This window comes from Monodelphis domestica, chromosome 4, assembly GCF_027887165.1.
Source record: "Monodelphis domestica isolate mMonDom1 chromosome 4, mMonDom1.pri, whole genome shotgun sequence".
Lineage (NCBI taxonomy): Eukaryota > Metazoa > Chordata > Mammalia > Didelphimorphia > Didelphidae > Monodelphis > Monodelphis domestica.
Window position 1 is genome coordinate 359,021,438 of NC_077230.1, and position 27,313 is coordinate 359,048,750.

A 27,313-nucleotide genomic window follows, 5' to 3' on the forward strand; every position below is an offset into this window, starting at 1 on the left:
GAAGTCACAGGAAGTGACTAAAAGAAATGGTCTTCTAAAATGCCAAGCTCTTCCTGTGAGGATGCTTTTCTCTTTTTGGTCTTCAACTTGACTTTGGAGGATCTCCGGCTTGAGATATCAGACTGCATTACTTTGAACTGACACATGGTGAGTGAAAAAGGCTGACTCCTTTCCTGGATTTTCTGAAGGGACTACCCTCTTGAGAGAGGCTCCCTGAATCACCTTGAGGCCCGCCCCTCAGGCTAAGGACTAACTAGCCCTGCCTGGGTTGAACCAGGGCCAGAGCAAAATACTTAGGGTATAGCCTAGATATCTTACCATATTCTCCCTCTGATTTTTCTTATTTTCACTCTTTCTATATTTTATAAATAAATTGTTAAATAAATCTCTTTGGAATTAATTAAATTCCTGGTGACCCTGTTTTTAAATAATCAGTCCAAACTTTTATAACTCCTCACATTTCTACTCCTTACAGAGAAACCAGAGAAGGTTTGTATGAATTGGTGCCGAACAAAGTGAGCAGAACAAGGATAATAATTTATACAACAATAATAATTTTGTAAAGAAAAAATACTTTGAAAGGCTTAAGGACTCTGATCAGTACAATGACCAACCAGACATGACTCTAAAAGATGTATGAGGAACCATGTTATCCATATCCAAATTGAGAGGTCATGGATTCAGGGTGAAGAATGAAGCACACAGTTTTAGGCAGAGTAGATTTTGTTTTGGTTACTATACTTATTTGTTATAAAAATTTTGTTTTTCATTTTCACTGGGAGGCAGGACTCAGGTAAGTCAGGAATATTAGCAATAGGGTTACAGAAAAGAAAAGAAAAGAAAAGAAAAGAAAAGAAAAGAAAAGAAAAGAAAAGAAAAGAAAAGAAAAGAAAAGAAAAGAGAATCACTGATGCATTTTTAAACATTAAGAAAATAGAACTGAAGGAAATTAAAAAAAAAATAGGCAGGACACCTTTGAAAGTACATGTTAAAATTGTTATATACTTTTTTTCCAACCTTTTACTTTTGTCTTTGAATGGGTATTAAGTATTTGTTTAAAGGCAAAATAGCAGTAAGGGCTAGCCAATGGAGGATAAATGACTTGCGCATGGTCACACAAGTAGGAAATGTCTAAGAACAAATTTTAACTCTTTTTTAATCTACTGAATCACCTATCTGCCTCCTTATTATGTACTTTAAAAAATATATGTATAATAGTTTTACACTTTCATATAAAAATTCCTTTTTCTACTTTTTATATGTAAATATTTTTTCTGGTTTTTATTAAATCCAAAAAAATATAAAAAGAAAAAAGAAAGTAACATATAGAATTTGTAATTTTTAAAAGGTAGCTGTCATTAAAACAGATTTGTAATTTTCTATATTATATATTTTTATTATACTTTAAATTCCAAATGTAAAGTTCAGATTTAAAATATACATATGGTCCAAGATTACATTAGGTTTTTTGTTTCGTTTTGTTTTACTGACACTAAATCAATGACCCATATTGACTTGTAGTTCATAATAAAACATTTTCAGTCAAAGCGTTATCCAACTAGGGCCCCTTCCTGTTGTACTTGTGAAGCTGATTTTTTTTTAACTCAAGTATAAAGCTTTAAAATTTTCCCTACTGGATATCACCTTATTAGATTCAGTCTAATATTCTAGCATGTCAGGATCTTTTGGATACTGACTCTGTCACACAGTTTGTTAGCTTGTGTCAAGGGCAAACTTGATGAGCTTATCTTTTTCTAAGACACACATAAAAATGCTAAACAGTGCAAGGCCAAGCTCAGGCCCTGGCAGCACTCCACTGGAGACATCCTGCCAAGGTGACATTGAACAATTAACTACCATAGCTTTTGATTCCAGACTTCCAACCAGTTACAAATCTAACTAATAGTCCTATTCCCCAAACCCACATCTCTCCATCTTTTCCTTATGCATAGTATGAGATACTTAACCTTATGCTTTGCCTCAATCTAAGTAAATTTATCTACAGCATCCTGCTGATCTACCACTTTAACAACTTTGTTTAAAAAGGAAATGAGGTACTTTGGACATGGCTTGTTTTTTATGAATCAATGCTGACTATTTAGGATCACTGCTTGCTTTTTTTAGATATTTGTTAACCATCTTAATGATACTTTCTATATCTTCCCAGTGATAATAAAGCAAACATCATATCCTCTTCGTTTTTTTGAAAATCAAGACAGCAGTTGCTTTTCTCCAATCTTGTGAAAGCTCTTCCATTCATCACATGACCCTTCAAGATTTTCAGCAATGGGCCCATCAATCACATCTAACAGTTCTTTAATAATATTATAGATTTACAGCAAGAAGGGGGCTTACAGCAGTGGTGTCAAGCTAAAATAGCATTTAGGGCTACTAAACCATATGTCAGGATTTGTGTGGTTGCAAGTTGAAAGTTTTAAAGTGTAATATTATCTATGCTTAATTGTATTTTTTTGCTAAATATTTCCCATTACATGTTTAATCTAGTTTGGGTTGCATTCAGGGATGTTACAGGTCACATATGACTTGGGGGGCCACATATCTGATGCTTCTGGCAAAGAGGATGCATAATCTAACTCTCATTTACAAAGAATGTCATTCATGAAGGATACAGGTGACTTGAATTTTGTTCAAGGGTAATTACACACCATCTTATTTCTTCTTGATAATTATTATCTTAGGTCTAGGGTCCCAAAATCCTATTAGACAATATATTTCTAATCTTATCTATAATAACTGAGTAATTCTGTCTTCTATCTATTGTCTATGATCATCAGTGTTAACCCAATGAGCCTGCCACTTTATAGCTAAAAACAAAAAACAAAAGACTCCTTTTTAGATGTCAGGTTTTGTAAATAGCTTCAGTTCATTCTGAGATTTAGCATGACTTACTTCTTGTGTTCAATGTTACCTACTTTTGCTTCTTTCTGTACATCACTTAAAAAAAGTCTAAAATCAGTTGCTTAGCTCAACTCCCACAATATCAAATTCTCATTCTATGCATATTTAAAACAACTCTTACTTTGTTCCCTAACAAGGACAGTCATTATACTTAGTTAAAGCTTTCTAGTAGCTGTGGCCAACAAACTCCTATGTGATCAACACAGTAACAAAGGGCAATACTGTTTAGAATTCATACTAACATAAAATGTTAGAGAGGAGTATAGTGAAATTATGTGCAGTAATACCACATAAACACTGAAAAATAGGAGGTGGAGGAAAAAAATTTATTCAGAGCTAGGCAAGAGATCTTAAATCAGTATTCTAAACATTTGGGAAAAAATCATAGACTTTATAATCGCCTTTAAAATGATCTAAGAAAATATCTTATCTGTCTCTTCTCAGCTCTTCAAAACCTTTATGAATATAATCTACATATGCATAAAGAGTATCCTTTATGATAGCCTGGAAAGAAAAAAGAAAAGCATTCCCAAATTATATCTTAGGATCTCTTTCCTGACATCAGACTTAAATTTGCCTCTGCCACTTTCACCCTTTGTTACTACCTTGAATTTCAGAGGCTAAAGAAAACATTAAATTAATTCCAATTTCTCATGAAAGTCTTTCAAAACTTCAAGACAATTGTAATACCTCCCCGAACTTTCTCCTTTCTAGGCTAAATATTTCCAGTTCATGGGATCCTACATTTAAAGTTAGAAAGGATCTTCAAAGTCATGGATTTCAACATCCTCATTTTACAAATGAGGCAAAGCCTAGAGAAGTTAAATCAGTTCCAAAGATACTTCAACTGAATCTCTTCTATGATATGGAATCAAGGCTTTTTATATCTTGACTGACTGTACTCCTTTGGATATTCTCCATCCATATGATAAATGATTTACTTAATTTGTAGTGCCCAGAATTGATTCTATTTCAGATATGGACAATTATAAGAGAGCCATTAGCTTCCTTCAAGTGTATAGAAGAAAATATTTATACTCAGAGGACCTGGGCTTGAATCTCTATTCTGTGATATTATTTATACCTGTATGATCTTGAGAAAGTTACTCACCTTTCTGAGATTTAGTTACTATATCTGTAAAATGGAAGGGTTGAACTAGATGGTATCTAAGGTTCCTTCCAGATCTAAATGTATGGTTCCATCATCTTTACTCCTGGAATCTATCTCTTTTAATGTAGTCTAAGGTCATATTAGCTCTTCAGACTGCCATATCATACTGTTAATTCATTGAGCTCTCAGTCCAATCCCTATATTGATGATAAAAGGGATTTCAGTCCATCCAGCTAAATGTCACTATAAGGTCACTCTTCTGACTAAATATTTTCAATGCATATAAGAAAACTGAATTTGATTTCTTAAAAGACATTACAAATAATTTGTTTGTTGATTTCCTGACAATTAACACTAAGTCTCCTGGAAGAGATCAGCTAAAAGATATTATTTAGCCCTATTCTCCATATGAGGAAGGAATGGAAAAACAATGAATACAATCATCACTATTACTTGATTGTGACTTGGACAACTTACTTGCTTATCCATAGCTATTAAAGTTAATAATCACACTATACTTTCCTCAGAATATGAATATATAGACATCTGGTTTTCCACATGAATATAATGATATATCTGAGTGTATGGATATGGTCCTATGTTCATGTGTTGTTCTCTCCAGGCATATGTTTTCTATCCTCTGTATATACAGACACACCACAGTTCATGTGTATAGACAGAAAGATAAATATATAGAGATATGGCAATGTAGAGATACATTGTGTTTATATATTCTTAGCTCTCTGTAAGGAGAATCATACGTATCTATGTATTTGTAGCCATGTGTACGTATACTACTGTGTGTACATTGGTATACACTGATAGTTTTTACCCCTGAGCATCTATACCTTCACTGCAGTACTAGTCTGATAGTTCATTAAGGTGACCCTGGATGCTTAAGGGGAATGCCAGTGGACCTCTAAAAGCTCATAAAACTGCGAAGTCTTCAAACATGGGCCAAGGGTTATCTAAGGGCTAGACTATAGAAGTCAGATTCATCAAAAGGAAAAGCACAGGATGATGATCTCTTCAATTATAACAACTTTCCAAGACCATCTAAGTCACAGTAGGGCTGTGATTTGTATCAGTAATGGAAATACCAATAGTATTGAAGACATGGATTCAATTGAAGGACTAAGGTATGAACATACATCTCTATGGGTGCAGGCCTGTATAAATGTGTTTCTGTATTCTCATCTATGTGTTTCACATATATATGCATACATGGCAATGTGTATGTCTGCTTATAGACCTATGTGTACTGTTCTCTCCTTTGTGTCTGAACATGAAAGGATCTATGAATATACAAGTCTGAATGGATTTTATTCTATTTTCAGACAGATACATATGTGTATCAAAGGAAGAGTTGATCATTTTAATTGTGTTCTCTGAAGAAATATGTACTAATATCTTCTTCAGATGATGCATCGGTTAAGACATAGAAAAAAATTTTGTAAGGCTTTAAAAGAATGAAGTTTGCTAAAACTTTCCATAACTAGAGTGTCAAGTCTGCTGGATACAAGGGGCATTAGACTCCTTAGATACTAAGGGATACTGATAACATGATTTAACTGAAGGTTCATTTAAGGCAATGGGAGAGGGAGAAGTCTGAAGTCAGAAAACAGTGAGTATAATGCTGCTTTATATTTATGGTTCATTTCCTGTTACTGATACATCTTTCAATATTAACTATAGCTATTAACTGATGATCATAGTTAAGGGACAGGTTGAATTTGAAAATTGCACTGGGAAGAGCCAAGAATCAATTTTTGACCCAAGGAATAAGAAGTCAATGGAAAGTTAGCTATAGTCAGAACTAGAAGAATGAGGGTAGACAAACATCTAAATTTTCAAAAAGAGGAAAGTGGATCCTTTAAACTATAGGGCAGGGAGTTTGATGCCAAATCCAGGCAGAATTCTAAAGGGAATTATTAAAGGGATGCTTTATATGAGCCTTTAGGAAGGAGAAAGCCAGACTAACTTTAATTTCTCTATTATTTTTTGGATGAAATAACTAGACTGGTAGATAAGATTAATGTTATACAAATAATAGATATGAATTTTAACAATATAAATAAAATATAAACTGTGTTAGCAATCATGGTTTCATTTTTGGTGTTTTATTCCTATTAGCATAATGCATAGCATATAGAAGGTACTTAACATTTGTTTGTTCATTGATTTTTTTGATTGACTTAGTCAGGCACTGACAGATCCTCTCATGCTGCATTTTTGAATAATGTGAAAAATTTGTCAATTGGGAAAAAGTTGACATAGGTATATTTGGAACTTGTCAACTGACCAGAACAATTGTTTGATTAATGCTAGCCTAGAAGGAGTAAAGTGCCCAAAGGATCTGATTTTGTCTTTATTTTATTTGATTACTTTTGTTGGTCACTTCAATTAAAATATAGATAATATATCAAAATTTGTATTGTTTAGTCATTTCAGTCATGTCCAACTCTTTGTGACCCATTTGGGGTTTTCTTGGCAAAGATTCTGGAATGGTTTGCAATTTCTTTCTTCAGTTCATTTATAATAAAGGAAACTGAGGAAAATGGGGTTAAGTAACTTGCCCGGGGCCACATAATTAGTGTCTGAGAATAAATATGAACTCATGAAGATTAGTTTTCTTGACTCCAGACCCACACCTATCTGCCTAGCTGCCCCAAATTATTTTATTATCAAATTTACTATTTATTATTAAATTTATCATAAAACTTATCAAAATTACTAATACCTAAAGCTGAAAGGATTAGCTAATATGCTGGATGGCAGAATCAAGATGAAAAATGCTTTCAAGATATTATAATCTAATCTTATCTTTTAGCATTATTAGAATTTAATCTAATAAAATAAAAGTTAATCTAGTATAGACCCATGTTGGTGAAGACATGGTATACAGGCCCTGGTGGCATGGAGGGGGCTACTCCATTCCTCCTCTCCACCCTGTCTGAGGATGTTTTTTGCATGCCCCGCCCCTCTTCCCAGCAGACCAGTGTAAGTACTACCTTCCTCCAATCTCTGAGGTAATATGGGGGTTCACAGGTGGCTTGAAGGTGCAGTTTGGAAACATAATCTCTAAAAGGTTTGCCAATGCTGGTATAGGCTATGGAATATTTGGCTAGATAGCAATACATGAAAAGAATATGAAGGTTTTACTAGAAAGCAAGTTAAACATAAGTCAATCACATGGAAAAGGTGTAATAGCACGTTAGGCAGATCCTTTGTGGCAAACTTATTGGAGGGTATGGATAAGAATAGCACAGGATAGGCCAACATGGATGGAGTATGATCTGTATCATTTGAAGGATCATCTGTATTAATGAAATTGCTGACCTACATAAGAAATAATAGTAACTGATACCTATAAGGTAGTTTATAGTTTGAAAGATTCTTTATATGCATTTTTCTATTTGAGCTTTAAAACAAGTCTGTGAGGGGGCAGCTGGGTGGTTCAGTGCATAGAGTACCAGGCCTAGAGACAGGAGGTCTTAGGTTCAAATCTGGCCTCAGACACTTCCCAGCTCTGTGACCCTGGGCAAGTCACTTAACTCCCATTGCCTAGCCCTTACCACTCTTCTGCCTTGGAACCAATACACAATATTGATTCCAAGACAGAAGGGAAGGGTTTTAAAAAAAGTCTGTGAAATAGGTTCTTCAGGTATTATTATTCTACTTTTACAGAAGACACTGAAGATTTGGGAAGTTAAATGACACCTATACTCATACATCCAACAAGGTTCCACAGAAAACATCTAGGGTTCTCCTAATTCAAAGACAAGCACTATTTGTATTATGTACACTCTCTCAAGATTATCTCCATGTTACCCAGATTGATTTTGAGGTCTTAAATGGAAATGGAAATACCCAACAACTCTATTGCAGACACAGGACTAGAGTTCAGACTAGAGACTATGGTTGGATATACAGACCTGAGAATCATTTGTGTAGAGATGAAGATTGTCTCCATAGGAAGAGATAAGATTTCCAGCAAAAAATGTAGAGTGAGAAAAGGGACCAGGATAAAGCCTTAGGGGAAACTTACTTAAAAGGAAGGGGATCATGATGACTCCACAAAGAGGACTGAGGAAGACCAGCAAAAAAGACAGAAGCAGAACCAGGACTGTTGTGTTAGATGAAAGAGTAAGTATCCAAGAGTAAGGAACAGTCAACAGGTAGGGATTTCAGAACGATTAACAAGAATGAACACTGAGAAATAGCTTCAGGATTAAGCAACTGAGAGATCACTGGTAAGCTTTCAGATGTTTAAAAACAAGTATGATGTGGGGAAGTGTGATAGAATGGATAGTGTTCTAGACTTTAAATCAAGAAAATCTGTGTTCAGATCCTGCTTCTGATACTCATTACATACAGAACTATAGAAAAGTACTTAAATTTCCCTAATCCTAGGTTTCTCCATCTCTTAAAAGTGATAACAATGCCTGTACCACCTGCTTTACCATGTTGCCATGAGGCTCAAATGGGATGATGTTTATAAAATGCTATGTGAAGTAAAACTGTTATATGAGTCAGCTGTTACTTCTGAATATGATGTAAAAATATATAGAATGCGAGAGCTCTAAGGAACATGAGAGAACTAATTTAACTCTTTTATTATAATTGAGAAGAAAGCAATTTGTCAAAAGTTCTTCAAACTAGAATCCAAGCCTCTTGACTCTCAATACAGTTCTCTACTTTAAAAAAATTTTGTTTGTTCTAAATTTAAATACCCCTAAATAATATTTTCATATAAAAAGCAGAACACAAAATGAGGATTATATGTGAAATCATAGATCTCTATTTCATGAAAATTATATTAGTATATTATATTACATATAGAAATATGCCCCTCTCTCTGTATGTCTCTTTCTCTCTCTCTCCACTTTACATTACTTTCAAAATTGTCTGCAAGCCTTATCTTTACTTCCTTCTGAACTCCCTTTGGTTCTCTTCTGTGCATTAAAAAAATATATATATATATTTCTATGGTCTTTTGTGGGAAATGAGAAGGAATCAATTGCCAATCCTTCCCTTGATTCCTTCATTTCCTCACAATTAACTCAAAGATAAAAAACACCAATAATCAAGAAAAACAACTATATAGGAACCATGTACCTCGTGTCTATCACTACTATTGGGAGGCGCATAACATACTTAATCTAAAGTACTCTGGACACAAGGTTAATCACTGCTTTCATCAGAGTTCTTCAAAATCTTCTCAAAAGTTCCTCAAAGCTGTTTTTCTTTGTGATATCATTTTCCATTTACAAATTGCTTTCCTGGTTCTGCTCTTTTCACTTTCTTTCAATCCATCCTGCCCAGGATTCTCTGAAATTATCTCTTTCATAATTTCTTGCAGTGTAACAGTATTCCATTCCATTCATGTCTCTCATTTGGGTCAATCATTCCTCAATTTTCTAAAAGACAATCTAAAGCATATATATATATATATATATACATATATATATATATATATTCTAATACCCCTCCATCCCCTTAATTTCCCCTTTAGTTTCCAGAAGCTTGTTTTCCTTGTGATTACTCCCTACCTTACTTACTTACTCTCTTAACTTCATCCCCATTACTGTATATTTCTCTGCTGAGTTAATTTATACACCAAGATCTTTGAATGTTTATATGTTCATTCTTCCTTTGTCCATTTCAGATAAAAAGTAAGATTCATATGATAGTGTTCCCTCCATTATTTTCCTCCTTTCTATTTCTCATGTTTCTCAATTATGAGAAATATCAAGGTCTAAACTCTTCTCCCTTTTATGTCCTTCTTTTTCTCCTCTTTAAGCCCTCAGAATAGAACCAAATTCGTAACCCCCAAGCTTCTTTTTTTTTCTTATTTACTTCCCTCAAAATCCTTTGAAAATATTATAGTCCTGAAGAACACTTGTTTCTTCTTCCTTTTGTTATAACTATAATTAAGCTAATAATATATTGATAATAGGTATTGATAGATGGTTGGTAATGAAAATCTGTTATTGATCAGCTAAAGCTGTCAGGGGTTAAACTATTTGTAGGTGGTGGATGGAAGGCCAGAAGCAGTTTAATAGAACCCTTATTTCTTTTTTTCTATGGGAAGAGGAAATTACAGGATAGAAACCAGGAGTTAGGAACAGGATAGGCCATCTTCTAACCTAATACTAAAATCTCTAATTAACCCTCCCCCCAAAAAACAAAAACTGCTTTCTTTGTAGCTTCTTCTTGCCTGCAAGCAGGCCTCCTTAAACTATTCTCACTATCTTAAATAGTTCTTCATCTAACTAAACCAATATAAATTTATAATGAACTCCTTAAATTCTTCTATCAACTTTCAGTTGAATGCACCCTGTCATACACAGACACCAACAGATCCTCAGCTCCCCTCAAAATGCTGTGGAGAATAGGTTTCAGTTAGACCTATCTCCCCCAGAGTATTGAGAAGGAAAACCCCTCAGTAAATGGACTCTTAACTAGAAATAGTAAGTCTTTCCTTCTTCAACCTCCTTTAATCTGTTCTTCTCAACTCCAACTACCACCAGCCACTGTCAGAGAGACCTTTTGACAGAGAGCCCAAATAGCCACTCCTGTTCTCTGAGACTGCCAGAAAAGATTGAGCCCAGAGCCAACTTACTTCTCGCATTTTATGATAGGCCTCTTAAAGTGATAGAGGGCTATTGAGAAGACTTCTGTTTTTAAAGAGACCCAGTGATATTATTTAACTTTTTCTAACCTAGAAACTCTACTCCTAAGGAGACAGAGTGAACATTTAATAAATTCCTTATAATGCCTTATTAGAATGTTAGCATTTCATCATCATATTGCTCTTTCTAACTACTTAAATTTCTTTTTCTAGGTTTTTCTGGATTCATGCTTATATTTCAAAGTTCCTATGCTTAATTCTATTTTTCTCATCAGAAATGCTTAAAAGTCTTCTATTTTGTTAAAGATCCATTTTTCCTCAGAAAATTATACTCAGCTTTACAGGATAAGTTATTCTTGATTGTAAGCTTGTATCTTTTGTCTTTTTGAATAGTGTATTCAAATATTTTCTTGTGCTTTAGTAGAAGTTTTCTTGTATTGTATGATTCTGACAGGAGTTCCTTACAACCTGAACTAATTCTTTCTGAATGCTTGCAACATTTTTTCTTTAAAGTAGGAGTTCTAGATTTTTGCTGTAATATTCCTGGGCTTTTTCCATTAAGGATTCCTTTCAAAGGAGGCAATTTGTGGATTCTCTTTTTGCTTTCTGGTTCTCATTGATCTTTGAAATTTTCATTCAAGATTTCCTCAAATATAGTGATGGAGTTTTTAAATCTCAATTAAAAAAATGTTCCAGTGATTTTTAAATGACTCTCCTGCTTTCTTGCTTTCCAGGACACTTTTTGGCATGAGATATCTTAAATTTCCTTTTCTTCTTTTCGTCTCTTGATTTTTTTATAACATACATATATACATGTGCACATATTCATATGTATTGCTATCTCATAGTCACAGATTTGTTTGGTCTAGTTTACAGAGAATATATTTCTTGCATAGTTTTATAACATTATTTTTCTAAGCTACTTATTCTCTTCTAAGTTCTTTTCTCAAAATTTTTATTTCATTTTTCCCTTCCTTCCTTCCTTCCTTCCTTCCTTGCTTGCTTGCTTGCTTCTTTGCTCTTTCTTTCTTCCTTCCTTCCTTCCTTCCTTCCTTCCTTTCTTTCTTTCTTTCTTTCTTTCTTTCTTTCTTTCTTTCTTTCTTTCTTTCTTTCTTTCTTTCTTTCTTTCTTTCTTTCTTTCTTTCTTTCTTTCTTTCTTTCTTTCTTTCTTTCTTTCTTTCTTTCTTTCTTTCTTTCTTCCTTCTTCAGGTAGTTCTTATAAGAAATCCATTATTTCTTTGAGTTTCCATTTGCAATGGTTATGGAATTAGACCCATAATAATTTTTAATTTGGCATGGGCGTATGATAATTTTCTCATCATTCCAACTTTGGTTCCTAAATTAAGACTTTGAGCAAAGACCACACTCTTATTTCCAACATACTTTTAGACGAGGTGGTTGGCCTTGCTTTGTTTTGCACAGGATATCTGGAGTTCTTGTAATGACTTCCACCTCTCAGTCTTAGACCCTCTGGATCAGTGAAATACATAGTGCTATGTATTCATAGACCCCTATAGTATCTCAAGCTAGAGCGTTAGAGACCTCAGAGGCCCTGGTCTTGGGCTGTCCCTGTCCTGATGTGAGCACTGGTCAGTACCATGGTCATTACAGCCTGCTGCTGTTCCCCAGGGCTTTTAAGATGCTCACCTTGGGAATTTCTCGGGAAGGTTGTTACTTTTGCTTCCTCTAGACACAAAGTCCCGTAGACTACTTGCATCCAGTCTCTGTCCTATCATTCTCACTATTTAAGGGATCCCTTTCCTATTATCTGTAAGCTTCTGGTTCAGTTTCTTGAAATTCTGGGGTAGAAATGTCATTTGTGTCAAAGATATTTCATTCATCTATTTCTTGATCATTGCTTGGTCTGATGCAAACTTTAAGATGTTGGTAGAACAGTTGTGGGGAGTTGGGCAGCCACTCTCCAGTTTATAGAAGACTGCAGATGTTGGCAATATGTCCCAGGGTTCTTTCTATTATTCCACATTACCTCTCTTAGCCCTCTGCTAACTCTAATTTTCTAATTCTTTGACTTATGCTTCTTTCCTCCCAAGCATGTATGTGGGCAGCCCTATTTACAGAGCAGAAAGTATTTACCTGTGTCAGGGACTTAAAAGGTCAGCCAGGAATAAACTGCTTTTCATCTCCCACATTAGATGAGGGCAGCCTGATTGCAAAAACTGATACTGTTGCTGCAAGAACAATTCCCAGAGTGGCACACCTAAAATATTTCCTTAAGGGCAAGCCTGGGAAGAACAGAAGCAAAGAGTGACAGAGTACAAGGGTACTCATAAAGATCAGACACACAGAAGATGAAATTGTACATTTTATTGTAGTCATGTACTTTGATGAAAATTAGACAACATACTGTAGAGTGCATTAGAGATTCAAGTGTTCCTATTTGAGCCATTTTTTCATATTATTCTGTCATTGTCATTTCTATTTGCCTTAATGCTACACGGACACACAAATTAAGCTCTGTTACTGACATGTTTACTTGTTTAAGAGAAGGTGATAGAATTCCAAAATTCTCTTGAGTCTTAGACAACATGATCATAGTCATGAGTCACTGGGGTCCAAACAAAGTTCAGACTCCTCAGAATGGTTTTTGAGTTTCTCTAAAGTCAGTGCCTACCTACCTTTATATATCATTATTACATTTTACATACCCTACTCTCTAGGTCAGCTGCACTAGTCAAAGGACAAGTTCACTAAACAAATCCTATAACTCTTCCCTTATGTATTTAATTCCTTAGACTGCTCTCCTTGCCTCTCTTTGCCTGTTAAACTGTTACCTAATCTTTGAGATATAGCTCCCAGGTCAACTCCTCCGGGAATCTTTCCCTGACCTCAAAAGCAGAGGATGATTTCTCCCTCCTCACAACTCTCAATGAGCCTTAACTGGTTTTATTAATGCACCTGCTACATTTTATCTAATGTTATGATTTGTGTACATGTTGAGGGTAAGATGCCATCCCCTAATTATCTATGTATCCTTTACGATATACAACAGAGTAAATGTTTGTTGAATCCCTCTTGATTTAATAAAGTATCTCCCCTCATTGAAAGAACCAGATAGTTCTTATTCAATGTTCCTAAAATAAGCTAAATGCCATTGACCTGGTGAAAGAAGTCTGAGCACCATCTAGTGGTTGAAATGGCTGCAGTGAGCTGTTCAACTGCCATCCTGCCTTATCTAAACAAATAAAACTCTTCAAATAAAATATTAAAAGAATAGCCCACAAGCACCCTCAGTGAAACCCTCTATGACTGAAGTTTCTGTCACCACATTTGCTTCTCACATAGGACTTGAGGAAATGAACTTCTCTTTATGTTCCAATAAGCTGACATATCTATACATATACTCAACCAAGTACAAGCATCCCCAAACACAACTCTTTACAGGATTAACTGAAAGATCTGGGTCTGCTAGTTCTTCCAGAATAATAGGATTTTTTGGTTGTCCTTATTGGAATTATTTTGTACACTTTTTAAAAATTTAATATACATCTTCCCCTGTCTCTTTAATTTAAGTTTGCGGTAATATATTTGTCATTTCTTTTTATTGCATGACCCTTCAGAGTAAAGTCCTATATAAAATGCTGCATACTACTGAAAGAAATCTATATGGATAAAGTCAAATTGGACAATATAATGAAGAAAGGGTCAGAATACTGGACTTGAAATCAAGAGACCTGAATTTAAATTCTAAATTTAAATCCAAGAGACCTTAAATTTAAATGATCACATAGCAAATCATTGAAACATTGCTTTGAGAGCCTTAGTTTTCTCATATTATATGGATTATTTTAAATGTGGAAGTTTTACTCTATTTTATTACAATTACAGCTTCAAATAAAAATTCCTTAACTTGGTTGCAATGGTTTGCTTGGTTTTTATTACTGTTAAGTACTGTAGGATTTGAAAGAAATTTATTTTATTATTAGTGAGTGTTATATATGGGTTTGACTACACTCCTATTCCTGTAATATCAATAAAACTTATTTAGACATCTACTATGTACATAATTCTTTACTTTGTGTCTGAAATACAATAGCTCTAACACTAGCTGTGTTCTTGAGATTCTTAAAATATAGGGGCAACAGACAGGAGGGAAAATGAATACAAAAGTATTCACAGTACAGAGATATAAGAGCAAAGGATAGGTGTAAGCAATGCGTTATGAACATTTTTAGGAGGCAGAGATACATTTCATATATTTTGGGGGATCCCATAAATTAGGCTTTAAAGAAAAAGAACTTCAACAGATAGATGCAAGGAGACAGTGTATTCCAGGCAAAGGGGATGGCTTGTCTGAATGTAGACGCAGGAGAGAAGAGGGTGACAATGAGGAACCATTATCTGCTTTGGCTGGAACACAGAGTGCATTAAAGGAAAATGATGGGAGAATTAAAAAGCAAACAAATACACACACACACACACACACACACACACACACACACACACACACAAAACTAGGCTGGTGGTCAGGTGGAAGGCCTTAATGCTAGGCCAAGTGATTTATGTTTAATCTTATTGCAAAAGGGTCAAAATCTGTAAATTATTAAAATAATTTTGGCAGCTATATAAAATAAAGGTTGAATTGTATAAGGTAGAAATTTGATTCAGGAAGACCAATTAGGAGATTATTGCAATAATTTGAATGACACATGATGAAGGCCTGAACCAGCGTGGTGGAAGTAGGAATGGAAAGGGAGAAACTCATTTGAGAAAAATTGTAATGAAAATCTGTAATATTCTTTGTGAGGGAAGGATTATGCTATCAGTCACTCTGAAGAAGTGGGAAGACTTAAGGCAGTCTGGTTGTCTCAGGTGGGGTCTTATTAGTGGAATACTATCATGGCTGATAGAAATTCTAACCATGTAATTTGATGAGAGAAACCAGTAGCAACATGAGGCTTTAGGAAATGTAGAAATGTGTGGGGACTAATTAGTAGGGTGGCTGCATGAAGGCCTCTATTATAGAGGCAAGATGTCACCACTATGTGGTGGCAAGCTCTTTTAGTACAGGAAGCCAAAACATGGTGCTGGTTTGTAAGTTCAGACTAAGAGAACTGAAGGATAAGGATCCTGGCTCTACAAATGCGATATTTTTTATTCAAAATTTCATGTCTGAGGCTTTTTCTCTGAATTGCTAATAAAAACCCTTTTGAAAACTCTTTTTCATTCTGTTGGGTAGTTTCAGAATAAGTGTAGGGGGGAAGGGTGGAGCAGCCAAGTAGTATAGTGGACAAAATGCAAGCCTAGAATCAGGAAAACTTATCTCTGAGTTCAAATCTGGTTTCAGACACTAAATTGGCTGTGTGACTCTAGGCAAGTCACTTAATCCTATTTGCCTCAGTTTCCTCATATGTAAAATGAGCTGGAGAAGGAAATAACAAACCATTCCAGTACCTTTGCCAAGAAAACCCCAAATGGAATCAGAAAAAGTTAGATACAACTGAAACAATTAAACCAAAATAACAGAGTTAAACACTATGAATGAACTGGGTTCTGAGTGGCAGGGAGAAGGCTATATCCCTATCATTCTGAAAGAGACATAATAGTAGAGTGAAAATAGTGCTGGGTCTAGAGAAGGAGATAACTATATTCCAATCCAACCTCTAACACTGACATGGTATGTGTCCATAAGTTTCTTCATTTGTAAAACAAGAATAATAACACATATGTATTTATATCTCATAGGGCTTTGGTGAAAATCAAATGACAGAAATTCACATAAAGTGTTTTGTGAACCTCTTAATGTTTTATCTATGTCAGCAATTATTATTGTTTAGGGGTTCAAAGGTTAGTGTTAATAGTCACAGAAGGTATAAGCTGCACAGAGGATTTCTGAGTTTCCTTGGGTAGCATTACCTTCTAAATTGGAAGGGGGGAAAGGGAAGTAAAAGAAGTTGAAATCGTTCCCATTTGAACTTTTACAAGGTTTTTGGATTTTAGTTTCCTAAAAAATCATTCCTATATCAGAAGCATTAAAATAAAAGTTTACACTTTTCAATGAAGTACTTATTTGATCTCACAATTTATAATATATTTAAATATTTTCAGTACGACCCAGATCCTGAGCAAGAAGGAGGGCCAAAGAATATGTGATTACATTAGGAACTCTCTGGAAACTTTAAAATGAGGAACCAAGAGATTATCCAAACGATCTGATTCATTTATATCACATCCAAGACATTCTAAACCTAGCTCTCTCTATTTTGATATCAGGGTGGGGGCTGTATCAGTTATCCAACTGGTAGAGAACTATGCAAAATTCTGTACCTAGGGGTTCCCCCTCCATTTTACCCAAACACCCAAATTACTCCACCTTATTCCCTGATATATATATATATATAGATATAGATATAGATATATATGGAATGGAAACTCATTTCTGTATTAGCATGAGAGTAGCATAATTAGGTAAGTTTAATATCACAGTGTTGAATATGAATATATGTGTATATAATATATATGGACTTTTGAAACCAACCAAAGCAACTTTGGGACAACCTTTGCTATAAAGTTACTCCAGCAAGGTGAAAAGCTAAGAGTAAAATATAACTTGATAACTATATCTTGCATCTATTTCCTAGGACCATGAAAGGAGTTGAGGCTTTTTCTCATTTTCCATTTTCCCACATCTCCTGTCTTCTGAGGGTGAGGTTTGAAATGATTACAAGCCACTCAGTCTCTGCCAACAGTGTGAAGGAAGTGACAAGTAAACCTTTAGGGGTTTAGAATCTATGGTTTAATTTGATTTTATACACTGTTCAAGATCCCATGCATTATTAATGGAAACAATCAAATTGGTTTCCTCAAAAACACACCTGCTTATTCCTGTCTCTATATCTCTGTTCATACCATTCTCCAACCTTAAATGTTTTACTCACTCCCTTCCACTCTAATTGAGCTCACATGAAGTCTATACTAGCTCACAGGGCTTCTCTCTCCTCTGACTTCCTATAGCAAATATTATCTGTGCATTTATCACATATCCCCTCTTATTTTCTGTTTCATATGATATCAGGCATATTGTTTCCCACATTAGAATGCAAGTTCCTTGAAAAAAGGGACTGTTTTTCCCTTTACTTAGTAAGTGTTTAATACTTGTTGATGAATTGATATTGCTCTCTCCAAGGAGAATCTTCTTCCTATGTTTCTAAACCCACAATGTTCAGCACAATTTTTCTGCCTGGGAATATTGATTGAATTTACTGAAGGTCCTAGACTAGAAGGAATTATCCTATTCACAGAGATACTAACATGCAACATCTGGAACCCATTACTAAGCTATGAATTCTATAAGAGCTGCGGCTAAGTCTTCTCTAAACTATTTTAATTCCCCTTGTAGAAAGATGCATGATCTTCAATAGTTCCTTAAAAACATTTATTAAATTCATTTTAGGAGCCAAAACTCTTCTCTTTGCTTTACTTCTTCTCCTAGTATCTTTTAAAATAAGTTTTAGCCACCAAAGGGAGCCATTCCTCTGCTTCAGCAAAAGTTGTAAATTAATTGTCTATTTTTCTTCTGTTGGCCAAAGGCATATATCTAGTTAGAAACTATGATCCTGTCTTGGTGAATGATACTGGTTCTACACAGTGCCCAAGCACTAGAACTTTCCATATAAGACAATACCAAATATTATACCATCACAAATTGAGGCTCAGTCCATCTCAAATGGATAAATCGTATTTTAAACATATCTTGCATTATTTTAGATTCCAAGTCTCTTGATTTTAGGACATTTCTCAATCATCACAACTATCACCACTCCTTGGATTTCTTATAGCATTTTGGCTCTTTAAAAACACATTCCTCACCATTCTTTAATTTATCCTGACAACAATTTTTTCATAAGGAGGTTGGAATAAAGCTTATTTTGTCACTTAACATATAAGCAAACATGCTTATGAGACTTGCCCAAATTGACAGCATGACATATGCAGGTTTCTTAGTACCCTTTTTGGGGCTCTGAGCATAAGAATGCATAGATTCCTTGGCCATAAGACTTACCAAAGCCCACAGGTAGTGTTATCCTCCAGGAGCAATCCATGTTGCTGGGGTAATTTCCTGGAAATCCAGGGCTCAAGATGACACCTTCCATCTCTTCAACTGTTCCCCCACATTGAGCTGTGAAAAAAAGAAAAGTGTTAGTGGGAACTGGTAAAACTATCTAATTGTAAGTAGGTTATTTTAATATAGACAAGCACTGAATAACTCTGCTAAAGAAGAAAGTATAAATAACAATGTAGGGGGCCAGTAGGATTACCCATGCAGCACTCTGATATTAAAGCAGCTCTCCTGTCTCTTACATTTAAAATTCCACATCCTTCAAGAAACCTCAGATTAATTTAAAAAGAACCAGTAAAAACCCTGACTCCTTCCTCAGTTTTGAACATGGAATTCCCATCAATACTGCCATACTGCCTCTGATTCCATTGCTCAAGTATTGCAGCTAACATCATCTCCTAACACTCATAAAAACATATTTAGCTATGAAATGACCTTGATGTAAAACCTATGTCATATATATGAAAACATGTTTACATTAATATTTCCATTTCAGCCTTTGTTCTCTTAAGTCAAATCCTGTAATTATATATTAAAATGATGCACGTGGGTCAAGGTATATGAAAAGGCAATTTTTTTTAAAGAAAGAAATTAAAATAAACAATAGTTCTATGAAAAATGCTCCAAATCACCAATAATTAGAGAAATGCAAATTAAAATAACTCTGAGACTACATCTCACACTCAGATTATCAAAGTTTATAAGAAAGGAAAAATATGAATGTTAATAGGGCTTAAAGAAAAAAGGCATAGTCATGGCTGGTTGGTGGAGCCATGAGCAGGTCCATTCATTCTGTTCTATTATTGTTAGTGAATAAACTTTCTATTCTGTTCATATCGCAGAAGCAATTTATTCAGTAATGACAACAGTGTAAAGAAAACTTTGAAAAATTTAATATTGCTCAATGTGGTGATCAACCATGATTCCAGAAGATAGATGATGATCAATTAAGAAATTTGTTTTGCTTGATGCCGCATATTTATTACAAGGGTTTTGGATTTCTTTTACAATGTGCAAGAGGAGATGAGAGGAAGAGAAAATAATATTTTTATTGGAAAATATATAAAATTAAGTACTTAGCAAGGTTCTTAGTAACAATTTCTTGATTATCTATAGTATATATCTCTAATTATGACTAGGATCATAATGAGCTAAAAACTTAAGATACTTCAGATGTTGAGAAAAAGTGAAATATGGTCAAACAATTATTTCCGAAATTCTCACTCTATTATATTTATACTTTGAAAGGTCTATTACTTAATCAATGTTAAAGGCATGTTCTCTTCACCAACACACCCAAGTTTTAATACATGATCTATCTCCATGAATTTGGAGTTAAGAAGACCTGAGTTCAAATCAGCCCTTACATACTTCCTTAGTTGTGTGACCATAGGTGAAAAACTTAATCTCTAAAGTCTCAGTTTCCTCATTTGTAAAATGGGGATAGCAAGAGCACCTACCTTACACAATTGTTATGAGGACCAAACACATGAAATAACATGTACATCATTTTTCAAATCTTAAAGCAAATTAAAGTAAAGACTAATTATTATGGGAACATACAGATAGGTAGGTAGATAAATACCTATATATGTGTATAATGTTTTCTCATTATGCTTTCTTCACTTTTTATCAGCTCATGTAAATTTTCCCAGGATTTTTCTGAAACCATCCTCTCATCATGTCTTATAACACAACAGAATTCCATCACAATCGTATACCACAATTTGTTTAGCCATCTCTACCTGATGAGCATCCCTTCAGTTTCCAATTCTTTACCACCACAAAATGAGGTAATTTAAATCTCTTTGTACCTGAGTTACTTTTCCTTTTTCTTTTATCTCTTTAAGGTATACACTATGGGAAATTTTTACTTCATTGTTTGAACTTTGTATGTCTGAGAAACCAGACCTGTTGCTTAGAGACCAGATTTATTTAATATTTAACTTAGGACCTATATTACATTGACTAGAAATCCAGTCAGATGCAAAATTTAGTATTAAATATTCTCCCACCATGCATCTCAAGCATCCCAAATGTCTTATCTGGAAATTACCTCTGTGCTGGGCCATCAACTACCATGTCCTTGTTCTTTCATTTGAATCCTACATAAAGTACAACTTAAAGACACTAGGGGGCAGTGGGCCACCCCTTTTTGGCTCTCACTTCTGCTAGATGCCTTAAGAATTTTTTCCCCTAAATTTCATTTTGGGATTTTATTCTCTTAAAAACTGGGTAGGATCAGACATGAGGACTCTGGTAGTCAACATTTGTCTTTTCAACTCATAGGATCATTCTGCACAAAGAAAACTGAGTGTTTGCCTCCATGACTCAGGTTGAACACAATCAAGTAGCTCCTGTACTTAGACTAGTTGGTTGGTTGTTGTCTTTTATACTCAAAGGACCAAAACTATATCACTATTTTGGGCTCAATGTACAGGGTGTCCAACTGGGACTGATCAGTATAATATAAGCTTATCTTGTTAGGTGATCTTCAGAATCTTCCCAAGACAATTCAAATGGATATGATTCAGTTTCCTGGCACAGCACTGGTATACTCTCCAGATTTCAGAGGCATACAACAATGAAGTCAGCTTCAGTTTGGTAGGTAGCTTGATACATCTTCTTTCTGACACTTTTCTTTGGAGTCCCCAAATAAACACTGAGGTAGCTTTGGTGATGTGTACATTAACCTCATTATCTATGTGTATATCCTGGAAAGTATAAATGCCAAAATAAGTGAACCTATAAAAGCATTCAAAATTTCCCCATTTGCTGTAATTGATATTTCCACATATGGATAATGTGGTGCTGACTGGTGGAGAGCGTCTGTTTTCTTGGTATTTTCAGGCCAAAATTAGCATAAGTGGCAAAGAGTTGTCAGGCAGCAAAGACTATATTGTCTATCCCTTAGTCCTTTCTGAAGTCATACTGACTCTATAGTAGATGACTATCTTCCAGGTGAAGGATCAGTCTATTAAGTAGGATGCTGGCAAGAATCTTGTCATCACTAAGAGAGACCTCCATGTGATCATTATAGGACAACATACTTCCTTTTCCTTTAGAGAGATGAACAATATAGGAATTCTTGATCTCCTGAGAGATAACCTCCTCTCGCCATACAATGTGGAAGATTTCAGTCAGTTTTTTTTTTTTTTTAATGAGCAGTTGTAAATCTTTGCTGAAATGGAATCAGCACCAGGCACATTGCCACGCACTATCTAATGGCATTCAAAACCTCTTCTTCAGTTGGGAGTTCAACTAGTGAAGGACCAGTTTCAACTTGAGATGTGTAATCAATGGCTTCAACACTGGTTGATGACAGGTTTAAAAAATTTTTATTTAGAATATTTTTCCATGGTTACATGATTCATGATCTTCCCCTGCCCCACTCTCTCCTCCCCATTCCCAAAGCCAACAAGCAGTTCCATTGGGTTATACATGTATCATTGTTCAAAACCTATTTCTATGTTATTCATATTTGCAGTAGAATGATTCTTTAACATCAAATTGATGATGGTTTGTTGAGAAGTTTTCAGCACATCTTTACAGTATTATGTTCTTAGCAATAATCAAAATGGCTCCATCAGCACTGAGTAGCTAAGATGCACCATTGGTCTGTGGCCCATAAATAGTCTTCAGGGCATTATAGTAGTGTTTTGTGTTGTTGCCATCAACATAAAAAATGAATTTCATCTGCCTTTTACTGAGTCAAGAATCCTGCATCTGTCTAAACTTCATTTGCATTTTATTTTTGATGGAGTTAAACTTTACCTTCTTAGAGATGGATGTACTATCCTGCTGGTTAGTCCAGTGGAGTTTTTTTTTTTTCATTTAATAGCTTCTGAATTTCCCCATCATTTTCATTAAATCAATCTTGATGTTTTTGAGTGTTCTATTCCAACTGAGCAAATGCAGTGTTATATCAAATCTTAGAAAGCTACCCACTCCTCTTCTGTCCCACTGTTGCCAGTCATGTGTTGGCTCAGCTTTTTCTCCAAGTTAGTAACAAACAGCTCTAATCTTTTGACAGTAAGTGTTCTGGTAGTCTTCTTACCCTGGAACCACTGCTTTGGTTGAATGAGAATGTTTAGATAATAGATTAAATCTGTAATCAGTATCACACATTCTCTTCATCACTCTTCACTTTTGTCTCTTTACAATTACAGTCTATTAAATGTCAATGTTAGCTTTGAGGGTTCATCCATGAAGTATTATTGCATTTAGGTAAATGGAAGTCAGTGTTGGTTATGAAAAGGTCATAAAAAACACAAGTCTTCAGTAGTAATTGATCATTACTTTTGCTATTTTTGACTCAATTCCTTCCAATGACTCCCTGCCATATCTGATACTTTGTGCTTACTCTGGTATTAAAGTCATCCAGAATTATAAACTTGTCCTCTTTTGGACAAGTATATATATAATCCACACTTTTGATGAGGTATTCCAGATCTTCATAAATTTTTTTTAACCTCATCAGGCTTTGTCATGGTGGGAGCATATGCACTGATATTGATAGTATGGTGTTTTCCTGCAAGTGGCAATCATGCTATCATGTCTGGTGTTCACTCCTTTTCCTCATCACAAGTAACCACTCTAGAAAAGTGCTTAGCCAAGTCTCACTTTGGTAAGGTGGCTAATTTGCCAGCCTTGTTTCACTCAGGTCTATATTTGAATGGGATAAAGTTCTCCCACAATAAGTACAGTTTGTTATTCAGGTCTTCTGGATTTTATGTTGTCTAAAAGTGTGCACATTATTCCATGTGCCAATGGTGAATGGAATCACCTTTGCAAAAGTTTTTGTATGATTCCTTGTTTTGACCAGAAGTTAAGATCTCTGGTTATTAGCAGGCCAGGGTTAGGCAAAATAAACAATTTTAGGGCACCTTTTTTTAGCCCTTCCACATACCAGGAGGTAAGAAGCATGGTCCTTAAAAAAATTGCTCAGATACCCAGGGAACTGCCAAATCCCATTACTGCTTACATCCAGTGAGATGATCCCATATTCTGGGGCCACCTGTGTTGTACAAGATTGTGATGTCATCTGATCTTTTGTCACTTGACAGAGAACTTTGAGGTACAAGTAAAATGATGAAATAGTAAAATGTAAAATGGTATGGATGCTATCTTTTGACTTGTATATAAAATAGATTTAAGTGTGGCTGTTGTACAAAGTCATCAACCTCACTCTCTCTTCCAGAGTCTTTAAAGTCCAGTAGCAAAATAAAAGTCAAGATGACTAATGGGGGCATGGGATACATTGGATAAACTGGGCTTATTTGATGAATAACCAAGCTCTAAGTGTTCTGTAGTGCATGCTTCTACCACCTTCATGGCACCTGAAACAAATTGTTCTCATCTGCTCCTTCCTCTGGGGAAGTCTTCATATACCTGGGGTAAACACCCCCTTAAATCATCATTGGGTTTGTGACCTGTTGGTTATTTCCAACCTGATTTAGCTTGCCTGCTATATCAGTTTATTGGAGTGTGATTGCGATATGTACTACAGATTCTAGGAAACACAACTGAGAGAGGCGTGGCAGATGGATACCAAAGGAAAAAAGCAGTCCCAAAAAGTGCTCAGTAAGCATTTGCAATGGAGGTACTAGTCTTCCCTGAACACCCCCTACCCTCAGACTAGGTGTCAGGACTAGGGACTTCAGGTATCTGCTATCTTAGAAGAGGGCCATGGACCCTCTTGACTGACGTAATTCCTCAAGGAAGGTTAGAACTAACCTAGTCACCCTTGTAGGCAAATGAATACTCCTCTTGGATTAATCCATCAGGAGCTCTAGGAGGGACAGATCTGCCATCTGTTAATTCAGCTAGTCCTCCATTGATATCTTTCTCTCTTTTTTTCTATCTTTCTCTCTTTTTTTTTCTTTCTCTTCCTTGTACTTCTCTTACTTTCCTACGACTAATAGAAAATAGTCTGTGACTATATACTGGCATCAGCTTAAGTATAAGCTTAAGGCATAAGCCTTAAGTAAGGGCTGTCAGTTCAGTCATGTGATCTTCTAGAAGGGGATCCTTTCTCAGTTTAATTGATTAAGAAATCATGATGAATCAGTTGACTAATATCAAACATATACGGATTCATTTAGGATGACCTCAGATTAATGAAAGAAGTTCTCACATGTTTCGGTCAAGTAAATTACTCTCTAGTTGAGGGCTGAATGCTCATACTCCAACATTAGGGAAATCCATTTTTTCTCCCTCTCTACCCTCCCTATGATATTCTCAAGAAAATCTTTGTTTTGTGTTATGTCTAGTATCGTCTGTAGTTTCTGCTGTCTTAGAAGAGTTCTAAGGGAAAAAACAAAAACAAAAACAGCCAGCTATAAAAATTTCAGTGTTAAAAAAAATTCCGAAAGAGAGTTTAGACTGTTGAGGGAAAACTAACGAAGTTTCCTGCTTTAAATACTGCTCCCAGCTTTCTGCAATCTGATACTAAACCCTCCATCCAAGTAATCAGAAACTTACTTCCACTTTAGACTTTCACTGGGAGATAAGGTTTGAAGAAAAAAACCCTGTAAAATATATCCGTTCTGTTATTTCAGCATAAGCCAGGTTGGGGTTACAGAGATAAAATAAGAAGGGAAATATTTTTCCCTGATATGTAGACATTTATGGCATCATAAATTAGAGAATAAATTTAAACCTGAAATATAACTTTGCTGTAAATTTCCAAATTATGTTTTGAAGATTTTTGTAAATGCTAAAATTTTTAAGGAGGAGAATGTAAGACTGTCACTATAAATTTTTGGAATGAAGTTAACTGAAAGCAATGGGTTCTATAATTTGAGGTGCTGGCAGCTAATGGTCCCTGGGAAAACTGAAATTCTGAATGATATTAATTTTAATATAGTCTCATTTAAAGTGAGATGTTCTCCTATTGGAATAATTTTGAAGGTTTAATCCTAAATAGGTAGATCAGACAATGGAAAATAAATACACTTGATATTCTGTATTAAGGTGATATGTTTAGAAACCACTCAAGAATTAAAACATTAATTATACTACATGGCACTGATATATACTAAACCCTCCAATTAGTATATAGGTGTTTTGAATGTGATTTAGTATAGAATGCCAAATTAATAGACAGATAAAGTAACTTTCTATATAAGAGGATTTGGACATGCTTTCAACCAAACTGATGCTGGTAGGTTTCTGTCTTTCTTACTCAAAAATGACCAAAATGACATTATAGGTGATATCTTTTGACTTGCATAGAAACCAAATTTAGTGAGGCAATGTTGCACAAAGTTGTCAGCCTCACTTTCTCTTTCAGAAGTATCAAAGTCTAGTTGCAAGACAAAAGTCAAGATACATGATGATGGTTCAGGATGCAGTGAGTGACCTTGATTTAGAACCAAGCTCTAAACACAGTGCTTGCTTATAATGCCTTTATGAACACTGGAACAAATGATTTTCATTTTCTCCTTCTGCCAGGGAAAATCTTCACATGCCTGGAGAATACACCTTCCTAACTCACCAACCAGTGTGAGGTCCATAAATTACTCTCAATATGGCGAATAGTTCCTCTGCTGAGACAGTTTACCATGGTGTGGCTTCTTGGAGCCACAGGTGAGTGCTGGGTGGCAGGTGGATACCAAAGGAGGAAAGCAGCCCTCAAAAGGGCTCAGCAAAAAAGTTTTATGGTATGTTTTGTAATCCATAGTATTGTTTATTATCATTAGCTTCTAATTTTTCTTATATTATAAATTTTGGGAAAATATTTTATAAGAACTGCTACTATTTTGAAAAGTGGTACCCAGAGGGTGATTTAATTTTATCATTAGAAAAAATAAGTCCTTTTCTGATAAAGATTGTTTTAATTGTGTACATTTTGCTGAAAATTTATAATAATAATAACAATGTGGGGCTTGAGAAAGTATCACAAATTTTGTAAATATCTGAGTTCTTTGGGGACTTCTTGATTTTTCAGTCCTCTGAATCTTCAGCCTTTACAAGGTCAGAAGTCTTATCTTCTTTGATAGAAGTTACTGGGAGTATATGGTGAAGTTCTAAAATAATGAAGTAGCTTAATGAGAAACTAGGCTCTTTCAGAAATGAAGTAAAAACCAGTATTGCTACATCAAAGGGTATCAGTGTTATGCCCTTTGACATAGCTCAAAATTATTCTCTAGAATCATTAGTACCTCTATTTTTCTACATTCCCTCTGGTATTTGTCACTTTCCTTTTCTGTCATGTTACCATCTGATGGGCATGAGGTGGTACCTCAGAGTTGTTTAAATTTTCACTTCTCTAATTATTAATGATTTAGAGCATTTTTATATGACTATTGATAAATTTCATTTCTTTTTTGGAAAATTACCTGCTTATAATCTTTCTCCATTTATTAACTGGAAATTGCTTTTATCAATTAACTTTAAAAAAAAAACCCTTACCTGCTGTCTTAGAATTGATACTGAGTACTAAGGCAGAAGAACAGTAAGGGGTAAGGCAACTGGGGTTCCCAGAGTCACACAGCAAGGAAGTATCTGAGGTCAAATTTGAACCCAGAACGTCTTCACTCTAAGCCTGACTCTATCCCCTAAGCCACCT

The 27,313-nt window shown here is 35.0% G+C and overlaps 1 protein-coding gene and 1 long non-coding RNA gene across 8 annotated transcripts in view; one reads left to right on the top strand and one right to left on the bottom strand.

The window, feature by feature from the left end:
- On the top strand, positions 1 to 26,396 carry LOC130453851 (uncharacterized). Its single transcript, XR_008911467.1, has 4 exons — positions 1 to 147; positions 20,378 to 20,534; positions 21,229 to 21,345; positions 26,197 to 26,396. It is a non-coding gene; the product is annotated as an uncharacterized LOC130453851 (long non-coding RNA).
- The window catches only part of CSMD2 (CUB and Sushi multiple domains 2), a 1,065,508-nt gene that overhangs the window by 133,679 nt on the left and 904,516 nt on the right, over positions 1 to 27,313 (bottom strand). For all 7 annotated transcript variants that reach the window (XM_056795117.1, XM_056795119.1, XM_056795118.1 and 4 more), the window contains one exon: positions 18,685 to 18,801. In XM_056795117.1, the coding sequence (XP_056651095.1) occupies positions 18,685 to 18,801 (117 nt within the window). The remainder of the gene's footprint in view (positions 1 to 18,684; positions 18,802 to 27,313) is intronic.